We start from the raw sequence: 14,852 nt of genomic DNA, 5'->3' as shown, positions 1-14,852 counted from the left end.
GTCATAGATACTGACTCTCCATCTATCCCTCTATAATCTGTCATAGATGCTGACTCTCCATCTACCCCTCTATAATCTATCATAGATACTGACTCTCCATCTATCTCTCTATAATCTGTCATAGATGCTGACTCTGCATATAAATCTCACCTGCCAATAAACAGTGCAGTAACACACCAGTATATATCTGTATATATAAGGACCATATGTTAAAGGACTCCCCAAACAGACCAAGAGCTGTGTCTGACACCCTGTTGGTGAAAGTGTCCCCAAACAGACCAAGAGCTGTGTCTGACACCCTGTTGGTGAAAGTGTCCCCAAACAGACCAAGAGCTGTGTCTGACACCCTGTTGGTGAAAGTGTCCCCAAACAGACCAAGAGCTGTGTCTGACACCCTGTTGGTGAAAGTGTCCCCAAACAGACCAAGAGCTGTGTCTGACACCCTGTTGGTGAAAGTGTCCCCAAACAGACCAAGAGCTGTGTCTGACACCCTGTTGGTGAAAGTGTCCCCAAACAGACCAAGAGCTGTGTCTGACACCCTGTTGGTGAAAGTGTCCCCAAACAGACCAAGAGCTGTGTCTGACACCCTGTTGGTGAAAGTGTCCCCAAACAGACCAAGAGCTGTGTCTGACACCCTGTTGGTGAAAGTGTCCCCAAACAGACCAAGAGCTGTGTCTGACACCCTGTTGGTGAAAGTGTCCCCAAACAGACCAAGAGCTGTGTCTGACACCCTGTTGGTGAAAGTGTCCCCAAACAGACCAAGAGCTGTGTCTGACACCCTGTTGGTGAAAGTGTCCCCACAACACTTGTCTGTGACAGGTCATTCGGCCTCTGACTGGAGAGAATAGAGAGAGCGAGAGAGAAGGAGAGAGCGATGTATTTATTCTTTTGGAACTGAGTGTAATGTACCCTGTAGATGTATTATTGTTTATTTCACTTTTCTTTATCTATTTACTTGCTTTGGAAATGTAAACATATGTTTCCCATGCCAATAAAGCCCCTTAAATTGAAAAATAATTTGGATTGCGAAGTTGAAGTTGCTTACCACCCGGGATACAACGGGTTAAAGCCTGACTCCGCAGGCACAACGCACCCCTCCCTATTCTACCTCTCTCTCCCTCTGTCGTTCCATTTTACTGTGTGTTCTCAGGGGGTTTCTTTGCCATCTGCGAGCACCGCGCTCATGTGTTTGTGTGTTCAGCCTTATGCACACACAATAAACTTTTTTACCGGACACCAGATAGAATTTCAAAGACACCTGCACCGAAAACAATAATATTCAGAACATTTCTTCCGGACATAATCCTGAACTGCTCTGGAGAACCCTTTTTCGTTTGTGGCTTTTAGTACCCTTTTCAACGATTTAGGTTTCATTCGAAACAGGAGCTCGGAAACATGTTGAGGAGAGGAGGTATTTATTTTGAAAGGTTCCCGAAGTTGGGACGCCAATGATGCGCGATGCAAGAGGTAAGGGTAGGAAAGGGTTTTCGGGAAACCGCCAAGTGGTTTGGTAGACGTGATTTTCAGTTCGTTTGAGCGGTTTATTTGTTCGGTTTAGTATGTAACTGTTAGCACCGATAGCTGAGTCACTGTTGTGCTCTGTGCCTGCCTGGTTGGGCTCGCTGCTCTGTTCTGCACTACTGTTTTGGGAAACCGGGCCCTGCTCTGTCCTATCTGACGCAATGTGCTGCATGATGTGGGTTCATTGCCCCAGTTTTACCTAAACTCGGAGGGCGAAACTGATACCTTGGACAGGGCAATTCATCTAGGATATAGCTATAAACTTGTAAAACGGTAGACCCAGGTGCTAGGTTGGGCAGACTCTTGTCAACAGTCAGGATAGCAGAACATGAACAAGAAAACTATCCCCGATTGCTTAAATCTGACACACCTATGATGTTAAGTAATGAAGGCTATTGTAGGTATGTGGCCGATCGCCTACTCATTACAATGTAACAAACTTCAGCAAGGACTCTGAAGATTATTTTACGACGGAGCCAATTCTGAAATCAATCCAGAGATGGACTATTGTCAAAAATGATTTGTGGGTCTTTTTCCAAAGTTTTAAACATTCAAATGAAACCATGATTCCACCTGCATTACACAGTCTCACGTAGGTCTACCTGTCCAGCATTAGGCTACATAAACTCACGTAGGTCTACCTGTGTCCAACCCAGGGGATTTACAGGTCCCAACCCACCAGGGCTGTCTACACTTGCAGGCCTTTGATCCTACATCATAGAATAGGCCTATAACACGTCTTCATGCTCAGTCATACATCATTTATAACTTGTATTGTACTCGTGCTCATGCAGGGTTGGAGTTATGTTGAATCAAGGGCTAGGTCATGGTCTCTCGGTTGTATACAGGAACCATTATGTCCTCTTAGAGACGACAGATACTAAAGGAGAAATCTGCAGTCGCTACATCAGACTTAGAAATGAATAATATGTACCCATTGATTATTGAAGAATATAACTTATACATTCCTCAGGAGCTTAGTTCAACTGTGGTACCCCATCAGAACCCCAAATATAAACAGGTTTTACTCCTTTGTTTGTAAACAAAGTAAAGTAAATGTAAACAAACACTGTGGAGCCTCAAAACATTGTTACAACTATCATTTTTATCATTTTTATCATGGATGGTCAGTCCTCCATAGCTCTGTCTATGAATATGAGTTTGGTTAAATTAAACTCACGTAGGTCTACCTGTGTCCAACCGAGGGTTGTACAGGTCCCAACCCACCAGTGCTGTCTACCCTTGCATCCATAGCTCTGTCTATGAATATGAGATTGGTTAAATTAAACTCACGTAGGTCTACCTGTGTCCAACCGAGGGTTGTACAGGTCCCAACCCACCAGTGCTGTCTACCCTTGCATCCATAGCTCTGTCTATGAATATGAGATTGGTTAAATTAAACTCACGTAGGTCTACCTGTGTCCAACCGAGGGTTGTACAGGTCCCAACCCACCAGTGCTGTCTACCCTTGCATCCATAGCTCTGTCTATGAATATGAGATTGGTTAAATTAAACTCACGTAGGTCTACCTGTGTCCAACCGAGGGTTGTACAGGTCCCAACCCACCAGTGCTGTCTACCCTTGCATCCATAGCTCTGTCTATGAATATGAGATAGGTTAAATTAAACTCACGTAGGTCTACCTGTGTCCAACCGAGGGTTGTACAGGTCCCAACCCACCAGTGCTGTCTACCCTTGCATCCATAGCTCTGTCTATGAATATGAGATTGGTTAAATTAAACTCACGTAGGTCTACCTGTGTCCAACCGAGGGTTGTACAGGTCCCAACCCACCAGTGCTGTCTACCCTTGCATCCATAGCTCTGTCTATGAATATGAGATTGGTTAAATTAAACTCACGTAGGTCTACCTGTGTCCAACCGAGGGTTGTACAGGTCCCAACCCACCAGTTCTGTCTACCCTTGCATCCATAGCTCTGTCTATGAATATGAGATTTGTTAAATTAAACTCACGTAGGTCTACCTGTGTCCAACCGAGGGTTGTACAGGTCCCAACCCACCAGTTCTGTCTACCCTTGCATCCATAGCTCTGTCTATGAATATGAGATAGGTTAAATTAAACTCACGTAGGTCTACCTGTGTCCAACCGAGGGTTGTACAGGTCCCAACCCACCAGTTCTGTCTACCCTTGCATCCATAGCTCTGTCTATGAATATGAGATTTGTTAAATTAAACTCACGTAGGTCTACCTGTGTCCAACCGAGGGTTGTACAGGTCCCAACCCACCAGTTCTGTCTACCCTTGCATCCATAGCTCTGTCTATGAATATGAGATAGGTTAAATTAAACTCACGTAGGTCTACCTGTGTCCAACCGAGGGTTGTACAGGTCCCAACCTGTGTGGTGCAGCTAGGACCTAGCCTGAGTGGTGCATCTAGGACCTAGCCTGTCTACCCTTGCATCCATAGCTCTGTCTATGAATATGAGATTGGTTCAGTTTCACCAGCCTCGTCCCTCAGGTTTTTACAGAAACAGTGGCGAGGACTATGCTCTGTTATTGTTTAAACTACTGATTGCCCCTTTAAGTATCCTCTTATATTGGCTTTGTTTTGATGAGTTTGTGTTTTGGGTCGGAGTGGAGTGGAGTGGAGTGGAGCGGAGCGGAGTGGAGTGGAGTGTCAGACCAGCCCTGTTTGTCTAAGGGGATATATGAAGTTTGTGTTGGTGTGTGTGTGTGTGTGTGTGTTAGTGTTTTGGTGTGTGTGTGTGTGTTAGTGTTTTGGTGTGTGTGTGTTGGTGTTTTGGTGTGTGTGTGTGTGTGTGTGTGTGTTGGTGTTTTGGTGTGTGTGTGTGTGTGTGTTAGTGTTTTGGTGTGTGTGTGTGTGTGTGTGTTGGTGTTTTGGTGTGTGTGTGTGTGTGTGTGTGTTGGTGTTTTGGTGTGTGTGTGTGTGTGTTAGTGTTTTGGTGTGTGTGTGTGTGTGTTGGGGTTTTGGTGTGTGTGTGTGTGTTGGTGTTTTGGTGTGTGTGTGTGTGTTGGTGTTTTGGTGTGTGTGTGTGTGTGTGTGTGTGTGTTAGTGTTTTGGTGTGTGTGTGTGTGTTTTGGTGTGTGTGTGTGTGTTGGTGTTTTGGTGTGTGTGTGTGTTGGTGTTTTGGTGTGTGTGTGTGTGTGTGTGTGTGTGTGTGTGTGTGTGTGTGCGTGTGAGAGCTGCCCTGTGCCCACGGTTTCTTTTGGACCCACTGACTGAATGAGAGAAGGAGATGGTACCGTGTAGGCATGTCAAGGTGGATATGCTGTAAGGTACACAGTAGTGTAGTTCTATCCTCAAGCCTGCATTATGGATGGAGTGAGGAAAGAGAAAGGAAATAGAACCCATTCCTAATTTAGATAGAAAACAGAGGCCTAGTAAGCCTGAGTGGTGCAGCTAGGACCTAGCCTGAGTGCTGCAGCTAGGACCTAGCCTGAGTGGTGCAGCTAGGACCTAGCCTGAGTGGTGCAACTAGGACCTAGCCTGTGTGGTGCAGCTAGGACCTAGCCTGAGTGGTGCAGCTAGGACCTAGCCTGTGTGGTGCAGCTAGGACCTAGCCTGAGTGGTGCAGCTAGGACCTAGCCTGAGTGGTGCAGCTAGGACCTAGCCTGAGTGCTGCAGCTAGGACCTAGCCTGAGTGCTGCAGCTAGGACCTAGCCTGAGTGCTGCAGCTAGGACCTAGCCTGAGTGGTGCAGCTAGGACCTAGCCTGAGTGGTGCAGCTAGGACCTAGCCTGAGTGGTGCAGCTAGGACCTAGCCTGAGTGGTGCAGCTAGGACCTAGCCTGAGTGGTGCAGCTAGGACCTAGCCTGAGTGGTGCAGCTAGGACCTAGCCTGAGTGGTGCAGCTAGGACCTAGCCTGAGTGCTGCAGCTAGGACCTAGCCTGAGTGCTGCAGCTAGGACCTAGCCTGAGTGCTGCAGCTAGGATCTAGCCTGAGTGGTGCAACTAGGACCTAGCCTGAGTGGTGCAGCTGGGACCTAGCCTGTGTGGTGCAACTAGGACCTAGCCTGAGTGGTGCAGCTGGGACCAGGCAATAGAAGGAGAAAACAGATCTGGGACCAAGCAATAGAAAGAGAAAACAGATCTGGGACCAGGTTATAGAAGGAGACGACAGACCTGGGACCAGGCTATAGAAGGAGACGACAGACCTGGGACCAGGCTATAGAAGGAGACGAGAGACCTGGGACCAGGCTATAGAAGGAGACGACAGACCTGGGACCAGGTTATAGAAGGAGAAAACAGATCTGGGACCAGGCTATTGGAGACAACAGATCTGGGACCAGGCTATTGGAGACAACAGATCTGGGACCAGTCTAGGTTCTAGCTGCAGAATCATTTAATAAACTACAGGATAATATTATAGTGTTTTTTTAAATAGGAGATTGATCACTATGGACCAATGGAATGATCACACTCACTCACTCACTCCATCTATTCCCAACTCCACTCTCTCCTGCAGCGCACAGGGCTCTCTAACTTGACCATTTTTATAGCTATTTCCTGTACAGACTCCAACACAGGAATGCCAGGAATACATCAGTGTTGTCCCAGGGCCAGTAGATGGTAGAGGGAGGAAGTGAAGCCAAATACAATGAATACGTATCTAGGAGCTGAGCATGAACCTGTCTGGTGACTGAGGCCTTGTACAGAAAGTCCCCTATCCCCTATAGGCCCTTGTCAAAATGACCCCTATCCCCTATAGGCCCTTGTCAAAACGACCCCTATCCCCCCTATAGGCCCTTGTCAAAACGACCCCTATCCCCTATAGGCCCTTGTCAAAACAACCCCTATCCCATATAGGCCCTTGTCAAAACGACCCCTATCCTATATAGGCCCTTGTCAAAATGACCCCTATCCCCTGTAGGCCCTTGTCAAAATGACCCCTATCCCCTATAGGCCCTTGTCAAAATGACCCCTATCCCCTATAGGCCCTTGTCAAAATGACCCCCATCCAAAATGACCCCCAGTGTGACTCCTACGGGGAAGGTTCCACCTAACTAATATTTATTTATTTATTTATTTATTTAACTAGGCAAGTCAGTTAAGAACAAATTCTTATTTACAATGACGGCCTACCAGGGAACAGTGTGTTAACTGCCTTATTCAGGTGCAGAACAGTAGATTTTTACCTTGTCAGCTCGGGGATTTGATCTAGCAACCTTTCGGTTACAAACCACTATACTACCTGCCACCCCTAATATAAGAGGTCAAGAGGTAGATTTTGTTTCTGGCCTGGATGTGTCAGGACCCCTGGAGATAGTGGTAGTGGGGTTGTTTCTGGCCTGGATGTGTCAGGACCCCTGGAGATAGTGGTAGTGGGGGTTGTTTCTGGCCTGGATGTGTCAGGACCACTGGAGATAGTGGTAGTGGGGGTTGTTTCTGGCCTGGATGTGTCAGGACCACTGGAGATAATGGTAGTGGGGGTTGTTTCTGGCCTGGATGTGTAAGGACCCCTGGAGATAGTGGTAGTGGGGGTTGTTTCTGGCCTGGATGTGTCAGGACCACTGGAGATAGTGGTAGTGGGGGTTGTTTCTGGCCTGGATGTGTCAGGACCCCTGGAGATAGTGGTAGTGGGGGTTTTGTCTGGCCTGGATGTGTCAGGACCCCTGGAGATAGTGGTAGTGGGGTTGTTTCTGGCCTGGATGTGTCAGGACCCCTGGAGATAGTGGTAGTGGGGGTTGTTTCTGGCCTGGATGTGTCAGGACCCCTGGAGATAGTGGTAGTGGGGTTGTTTCTGGCCTGGATGTGTCAGGACCCCTGGAGATAGTGGTAGTGGGGGTTGTTTCTGGCCTGGATGTGTAAGGACCCCTGGAGATAGTGGTAGTGGTCATCTGACCGTACAGGAAGCATCCATGGCTATTTTCATCAGCCACCAGTCTATTTCCAACCAGGACTATGACACTGATGTTACATTCAATATGTAACATTCAATGTTACATTCGATACAGTCAAGAGGGCTTCAGCTGGATCGATACATTCAAGAGGGCTTCAGCTGGATCGATACATTCAAGAGGGCTTCAGCTGGATCGATACATTCAAGAGGGCTTCAGCTGGATCGATACAGTCGAGGGCTTCAGCTGGATCGATACAGTCAAGAGGGCTTCAGCTGGATCGATACAGTCAAGAGGGCTTCAGCTGAATCGATACAAGTCAATAGCACTGCTTCTAAAACACATAATTTACACTACATGATCAACAGTATGTGGACACCTGCTCGTCCAACATCTCATTCTAAAATCATGGGCATTAATATGGAGTTGTTCCCCACTTTGTTGCTATAACAGCCTCAACTTTTCTGGGAAGACTTTCCACTAGATGATGGAACATTTCTGCGAGGACTTGCTTCCATTCAGTCACAAGAGCATTAGTGGGGTCAGGCACTGATGTTGGGCGATTAGGCCTGATTTCTGCATGGACCTCACTTTGTGCATGGGGAAATTGTCATGCTGAAACAGGAAAGGGCCTTCCCCAAACTGTTGCCACAAAGTTTGAAGCACAGAATCGTCTAGAATGTTATTGTATGCTGTAGCTAGAAGATTTCCCTTCACTGGAACTAAAGGGCCCGAACCATGAAAAACAGTCCCAGACCATTATTCCTTCTTACTGTTGGATCTATGCATTAGGGCAGGTAGCGCTCTCCTGGCATCAGCCAAACTCAGATTCGTCTGTCGGACTGCCAGATGGTGAAGAGTGATTCATCACTCCAGGGAACGCCTTTCCACTGCTCCAGAGTCCAGAGGCGGCGAGCTTTACACCACTCCAGCAGACGCTTGGCATTGCGCGTGGTGATCTTAAGCTTGTGTGTGGTTGCCCAGCCATGGAAACCCATTTCATGAAGCTCCTGACAGTTATTTTACTGACGTTGCTTCCAGAGGCAGTTTGGAACTCGGTAGTGAGTGTTGCAACCGAGGACAGACCTTTTTTACGCGCTATGTGCTTCAGCACACAGCTTGTGTGGTCTACCACTTCGCAGCTGAGCTGTTGTTGCTCCTAAACGTTTCCACTTCACAATAACAGCACTTACAGTTGACCGGGGCAGCTCTAGCAAGGTAGAAATTTGACAAACTGACTTGTTGGAAAGGTGGCATCCTATGACGGTGTCATAGGATGGCAACTGAAGAGTCACTGAGCTCTTCAGTATGGGCCGGGTGTCTATGGAGATTGCATGGCGGTGTGCTCAATTTTATACACCTGTCAGCAACGGGTGTGGATGTTATAGCCGAATCCACTAATTTAAAGGGGTGTCCACATACTTTTGTATATTTAGTATATACCATTCACTTATTAACCAGCCTTCAATCCTAAAGCCTGTAGAAGTTTCAGACATGGAGACGTACGACCAGGTCAACATCTGACTGAGTTAGAGGATAGATCCTCAGTCTGCTTGCTCTAAACCCTTTGTTTAATAGGTACTGCTGACTTATGAGAGGAAAGTATACTGGTGTGACGGTGGTGTTTTGGCTGACTCAGGGCCCTGGCAGCATGCTGGTAACATGAAGTAGTTTGTTGTCGTCCAGATCTGGGCTGTTCTGTTGTTGTACTGCTATTCTATACCCGTTGTTTCTTCTTAAAGACTGGACACGGAAGAGAGTGCATCATTTTTTTACCAGAGTGGATGTAGTTAAAGTCACATCACTTTTTACCAGAGTGGATGTAGTTAAACTCACATCACTTTTTACCAGAGTGGATGTAGTTAAACTCACATCACTTTTTACCAGAGTGGATGTAGTTAAAGTCACATCACTTTTTACCAGAGTGGATGTAGTTAGTCACATCACTTTTTACCAGAGTGGATGTAGTTAAAGTCACATCACTTTTTACCAGAGTGGATGTAGTTAGTCACATCACTTTTTACCAGAGTGGATGTAGTTAAAGTCACATCACTTTTTACCAGAGTGGATGTAGTTAAAGCCACATCACTTTTCATGGGGTGCTGTTGGGATGAAACAATCTTGTAATAGGAAAGTAGTCAATGAATTTCTCCAACATGAATGATGACAAGTTGACGAGGTTTGTGTCCTATAAGGATCTTGGTCAGGTCTGGGACAGGTATGTGGTAGAGTGTGTGTCCTATAAGGATCTTGGTCAGGTCTGGGACAGGTATGTGGTAGAGTGTGTGTCCTATAAGGATCTTGGTCAGGTCTGGGACAGGTATGTGGTAGAGTGTGTGTCCTATAAGGATCTTGGTCAGGTCTGGGACAGGTATGTGGTAGAGTGTGTGTCCTATAAGGATCTTGGTCAGGTCTGGGACAGGTATAAGGTAGAGTGTGTATCCTATAAGGATCTTGGTCAGGTCTGGGACAGGTATGTGGTAGAGTGTGTGTCCTATAAGGATCTTGGTCAGGTCTGGGACAGGTATGTGGTAGAGTGTGTGTCCTATAAGGATCTTGGTCAGGTCTGGGACAGGTATGTGGAAGAGTGTGTGTCCTATAAGGATCTTGGTCAGGTCTGGGACAGGTATGTGGTAGAGTGTGTGTCCTATAAGGATCTTGGTCAGGTCTGGGACAGGTATGTGGTAGAGTGTGTGTCCTATAAGGATCTTGGTCAGGTCTGGGACAGGTATGTGGTAGAGTGTGTGTCCTATAAGGATCTTGGTCAGGTCTGGGACAGGTATGTGGTAGAGTGTGTGTCCTATAAGGATCTTGGTCAGGTCTGGGACAGGTATGTGGTAGAGTGTGTGTCCTATAAGGATCTTGGTCAGGTCTGGGACAGGTATGTGGAAGAGTGTGTGTCCTATAAGGATCTTGGTCAGGTCTGGGACAGGTATGTGGTAGAGTGTGTGTCCTATAAGGATCTTGGTCAGGTCTGGGACAGGTATGTGGTAGAGTGTGTGTCCTATAAGGATCTTGGTCAGGTCTGGGACAGGTATGTGGTAGAGTGTGTGTCCTATAAGGATCTTGGTCAGGTCTGGGACACGTATGTGGTAGAGTGTGTGTCCTATAAGGATCTTGGTCATGTCTGGGACAGGTATGTGGTAGAGTGTGTGTCCTATAAGGATCTTGGTCAGGTCTGGGACAGGTATGTGGTAGAGTGTGTCACCTATAAGGATCTTGGTCAGGTTTGGGACAGGTATGTGGTAGAGTGTGTAGACAGGTGGGCCCTGACCTTCTTATTACAGTAGTGGAACAGGTTTGTCTGTAGCTGTTTAGTAACTCTCCCCTTTGGTGCCCAAGCCGCTTTTCTGCTCTGCTGCCATGGTGATGATGGAATCCTGTCAGAAAAACAAGCAGGGGGTGGTGCTCCTCCCTGTCTGTTGTGATAACAAAACTTTCAAAGAAGAAAATGCCTATGACTATAGACTAAAAATAATCAGTTAGGGCCCATCCCAAATGGCTCCCTATTCCCCATACCCTCAAAATGAAAGTTGCGATAACACAACATTCAAAGAAGAAAATGCCTATGACTATAGACTAAAAATAATCAGTTAGGGCCCATCCCAAATGGCTCCCTATTCCCCATACCCTCAAAATGAAAGCAAAAGCGTTGAGGAAGGCTGTGAGCTTGACAAGCAAGTGATACTGACAATGGCAGTGTGTAGGATTTTATTATATAGGGATAAGTCCCAAAATGCACCCTAACACCTATATGTCCCCTTATAGGCTCTGGTCAAAAGCAGTGCGCTACAAAGGGCTGTGTCCTCACGGTTAAGTCCCCCTCCTCAAAACTAATATTTGTATTCCTGTAAAAAAAAAAAAAAGTCCTTTTGTGATTCTGAAATGGCTGACTGGACAGAGAGGGATGGTAGATCGTCTATAGTCAGCTCTCTGTGTGTGGTCAGGTCCCACCATGTCTCTTTCTCTCTTGTCCCAAAAGGCACCCTATTCCCTAGTACACTACTTAGTGCACCACTACTACCCCATGGGTCCTGGTCTAAAGTAGTGCACTATATAAGGAATAGGGTGCCATTTGGGCTCTGGTCTAATGGGGTGCACTATATAGGGAATAGGGTGTATTAGGGACACAGCCCTGGTCTACTGGTCACTGATATTACAGTGTGCATCTGTATGTCAGTCTAACTGTGCTGTTCTCTTCCCGACCAGGAACACACACTCTGGGCGTCACTGAACTCATCTAGAGGACCACATCTCATCTCCTCCCCCATCTTAACTCTACTGACCTCCTCCCTCCCTACCTCCCTCCTCCATCCCAGTTTAAGACTCCCCCCTCCTTAACTCTACCTGTGAGAAGAAAGCTAGTGGGCGGGCCCACTGTATGATTCCATTGCCCACTTCTTAACACCTGTGAAACACTGACCAATCACCATGCAGACATCATCTCTCCGCCGCCAGGTGAAGAACATGGTCAACCAATACTCAGAGGCAGAGATCAAGGTAGTATTTTATTTCTTTCATCACATTCCCAGTGGGTCAGAAGTTCACATACACTCAATTAGTATTTGGTAGCATTGCCTTTAAATAGTTTAACTTGGGTCAAACATTTTGGGTAGCCTTCCACAAGCTTCCCACAATAAGTTGGGTGGATTCTGGCCCATTCCTCCTGACAGACCTGGTGTAACTGAGTCAGGTTTGTAGGCCTCCTTGCTTGCACACACTTTTTCAGTTCTGCCCACACGTTCTATAGGATTGAGGTCAGGGCTTTGTGATGGCCACTCCAATACCTTGACTTTGTTGTCCTTAAGCCATTTTGCCACGACTTTGGAAGTATGCTTGGGGTCATTGTCCATTTGGAAGACCCATTTGCGATCATGCTTTAACTTCCTGATTGAGGTCTTGAGATGTGGCTTCAATATATCCACATAGTTTTCCGTCCTCATGATGCCATCTATTTTGTGAAGTGCACCAGTCCCTCCTGCAGCAAAGCACCCCCACAACACGATGCTGCCACCCCCATGCTTCACGGTTGGGATGGTGGTCTTCGGCTTGCAAGCCTCCCCCTTTTCCTCTTTTCCCTCCAAACATAAGATGGTCATTCTCCCAAACAGTTCTATTTTTGTTTCATCAGACCAGAGAACATTTCTCCAAAAAGTATGATTTTGTCCCCATGTGCAGTTGCAAACCGCAGTCTGTTTTTTAAAGCAGTGGCTTCTTCCTTGCTGAGCGGCCTTTCAGGTTATGTCGATATAGGACTCGTTTTACTGTGGATATTGATACTTTTGTACCTGTTTCCTCCAGCATCTTCACAAGGTCCTTAGCTGTTGTTCTTTTCGCACCAAAGTATGTTCATCTCTAGGAGACAGAACGCGTCTCCTTCCTGAGCGGTATGACGGCTGCATGGTCCCATGGTGTTTATATTTGCGTACTATTGTTTGTACAGATGAACATGGTGTCAGGGTAGCCGGGGCGGCAGGGTAGCCTAGTGGTTAGAGCGTTTGGACTAGTAACCGAAAGGTTGCAAGTTCATATCCCCGAGCTGACAAGGTACAAATCTGTTGTTGTGCCCCTGAACAGGCAGTTAACCCACTGTTCCTAGGCCATCATTAAAAATAAGAATTTGTTCTTAACTGACTTGCCTGGTTAAATAAAGGTAAAATAAAAAAATGGTACCTTCAGGCATTTGGAAATGTTTCCCAAGGATGAACCAGACTTGTGGAGGTCTACAATCTTTTTTCTGAGGTCTTGGTGGATTTATTTGGATTTATCCATGATGTCAAGCAAAGAGGCACTCAGTTTGAAGGTTGGCCTTGAAATACATCCACAGGTACACCTCCAATTTACTCAACTGATGTGAATTAGCCTATCAGAAGCTTCTAAAGCCATGACATCATTTTCTGGAATTTTCCAAGCTGTTTAAAGGCACAGTCAACTTAGTGTATGTAAACTTCTGACCCACTGGAATTGTGATACAGTGAATTATAAGTGAAATAATCTGTCTGTAAACAATTGTTGGAAAAAATGACTTGTGTCATGCACAAAGTAGATGTCCTAACCGACTTGCCAAAACTATAGTTTGTTAACAAGAAATATGTGGAGTGGTTGAAAAACGAGTTTTAACGACTCCAACATAAGTGTATGTAAACCTTCGACTTCAACTGTCAATATTGTAAAGCTTCTTTGGTTCTGAGAAAAGAGCCATCATCAATCATTCTTATATATTGTAGTTTATCATTTTTCTTGGGCTGGGATTCAAACCGATCGTGCTTTGATGGTGATTTTAAAGGGAATGTTTCAGAGACCTCATTCACGCTGAATGTGTGTGTGTCGGCTCATTCGGAAATGACTTTTAAAATGGCGCATCGCTGACAAAATGTATTCATCTCATATGTATATACTGTACTCTATATCATCGACTGCATCCTTATGTAATACATGTATCACTAGCCACTTTAACTATGCCACTTTGTTTACATACTCATCTCATATGTATATACTGTACTCGATATCATCTACTGTATCTTGCCTATGCTGCTCTGTACCATCACTCATTCATATATCCTTATGTACATATTCTTTATCCCCTTACACTGTGTATAAGACAGTAGTTTTGGAATTGTTAGGTTAGATTACTTGTTGGTTATTACTGCATTGTCGGAACTATAAGCACAAGCATTTCGCTACACTCGCATTAACATCTGCTAACCATGTGTATGTGACCAATAACATTTGATTTGATGATTTGATTTGATTTGAAAATGAGAGCGGCTTGAATCCCGGCCCGAATTATATTTTGTATTAATATTATTATTATTATATTAAGGTCCGCGAGGCGACCTCCAATGACCCGTGGGGCCCCCCCTCCTCTCTGATGTCAGAGATCGCTGACCTGACCTTCAACGTGGTGGCGTTCACTGAGGTCATGGGTATGATCTGGAAACGCCTCAACGACAGCGGGAAGAACTGGAGACACGTCTACAAGGTCAACGTTCACCTGGAAACTAAATGTTTTCTCTGATATTTACTAACATATAACATTCACCTGGAAACTAAATGTTTTCTCTGATATTTACTAACATACAACATTCACCTGGAAACGAAATGTTTTCTCTGATATTTACTAACATACAACATTCACCTGGAAACGAAATGTTTTCTCTGATATTTACTAACATACAACATTCACCTGGAAACGAAATGTTTTCTCTGATATTTACTAACATACAACATTCACCTGGAAACGAAATGTTTTCTCTGATATTTACTAACATAAAACATTCACCTGGAAACTAAATGTTTTCTCTGATATTTACTAACATACAACATTCACCTGGAAATTAAATGTTTTCTCTCTGATATTTACTAACAAACAATTGTTAGTTTTCCTTTCATTTTTTAAATATCCTGTTCCTATGCATTTTTAATCATCATATTCTGTTTTTATTGTTTCACCCTTTGCCTTGTCTTTCTATCTACTGTTAGATGTGTGTGGTGTCTTTCTATCTACTGTTAGATG

At 45.4% G+C, this 14,852-nt stretch overlaps 1 protein-coding gene across 2 annotated transcripts in view; it reads left to right on the top strand.

Moving 5' to 3' along the window:
• Positions 1-1,080: 1,080 nt before the first annotated feature.
• The window catches only part of LOC109876693 (epsin-3-like), a 57,706-nt gene continuing 43,934 nt past the window's right edge, over positions 1,081-14,852 (top strand). Inside the window, exons 1-3 of one of the 2 annotated variants that reach the window (XM_031813716.1) lie at positions 1,081-1,467; positions 11,546-11,836; positions 14,160-14,318. In XM_031813716.1, coding sequence (XP_031669576.1) covers positions 11,768-11,836; positions 14,160-14,318 — 228 coding nt within the window. In that variant the 5' untranslated portion in view covers positions 1,081-1,467; positions 11,546-11,767. The remainder of the gene's footprint in view (positions 1,468-11,545; positions 11,837-14,159; positions 14,319-14,852) is intronic. The other variant, XM_031813715.1, reaches the window with a different exon arrangement.

The sequence above is a fragment of the Oncorhynchus kisutch genome, unplaced genomic scaffold (genome assembly GCF_002021735.2).
Source record: "Oncorhynchus kisutch isolate 150728-3 unplaced genomic scaffold, Okis_V2 Okis06b-Okis10b_hom, whole genome shotgun sequence".
Lineage (NCBI taxonomy): Eukaryota > Metazoa > Chordata > Actinopteri > Salmoniformes > Salmonidae > Oncorhynchus > Oncorhynchus kisutch.
Note: the sequence above shows the minus strand (reverse complement) of the source record. Positions and strands in the feature narration are given on the sequence as shown.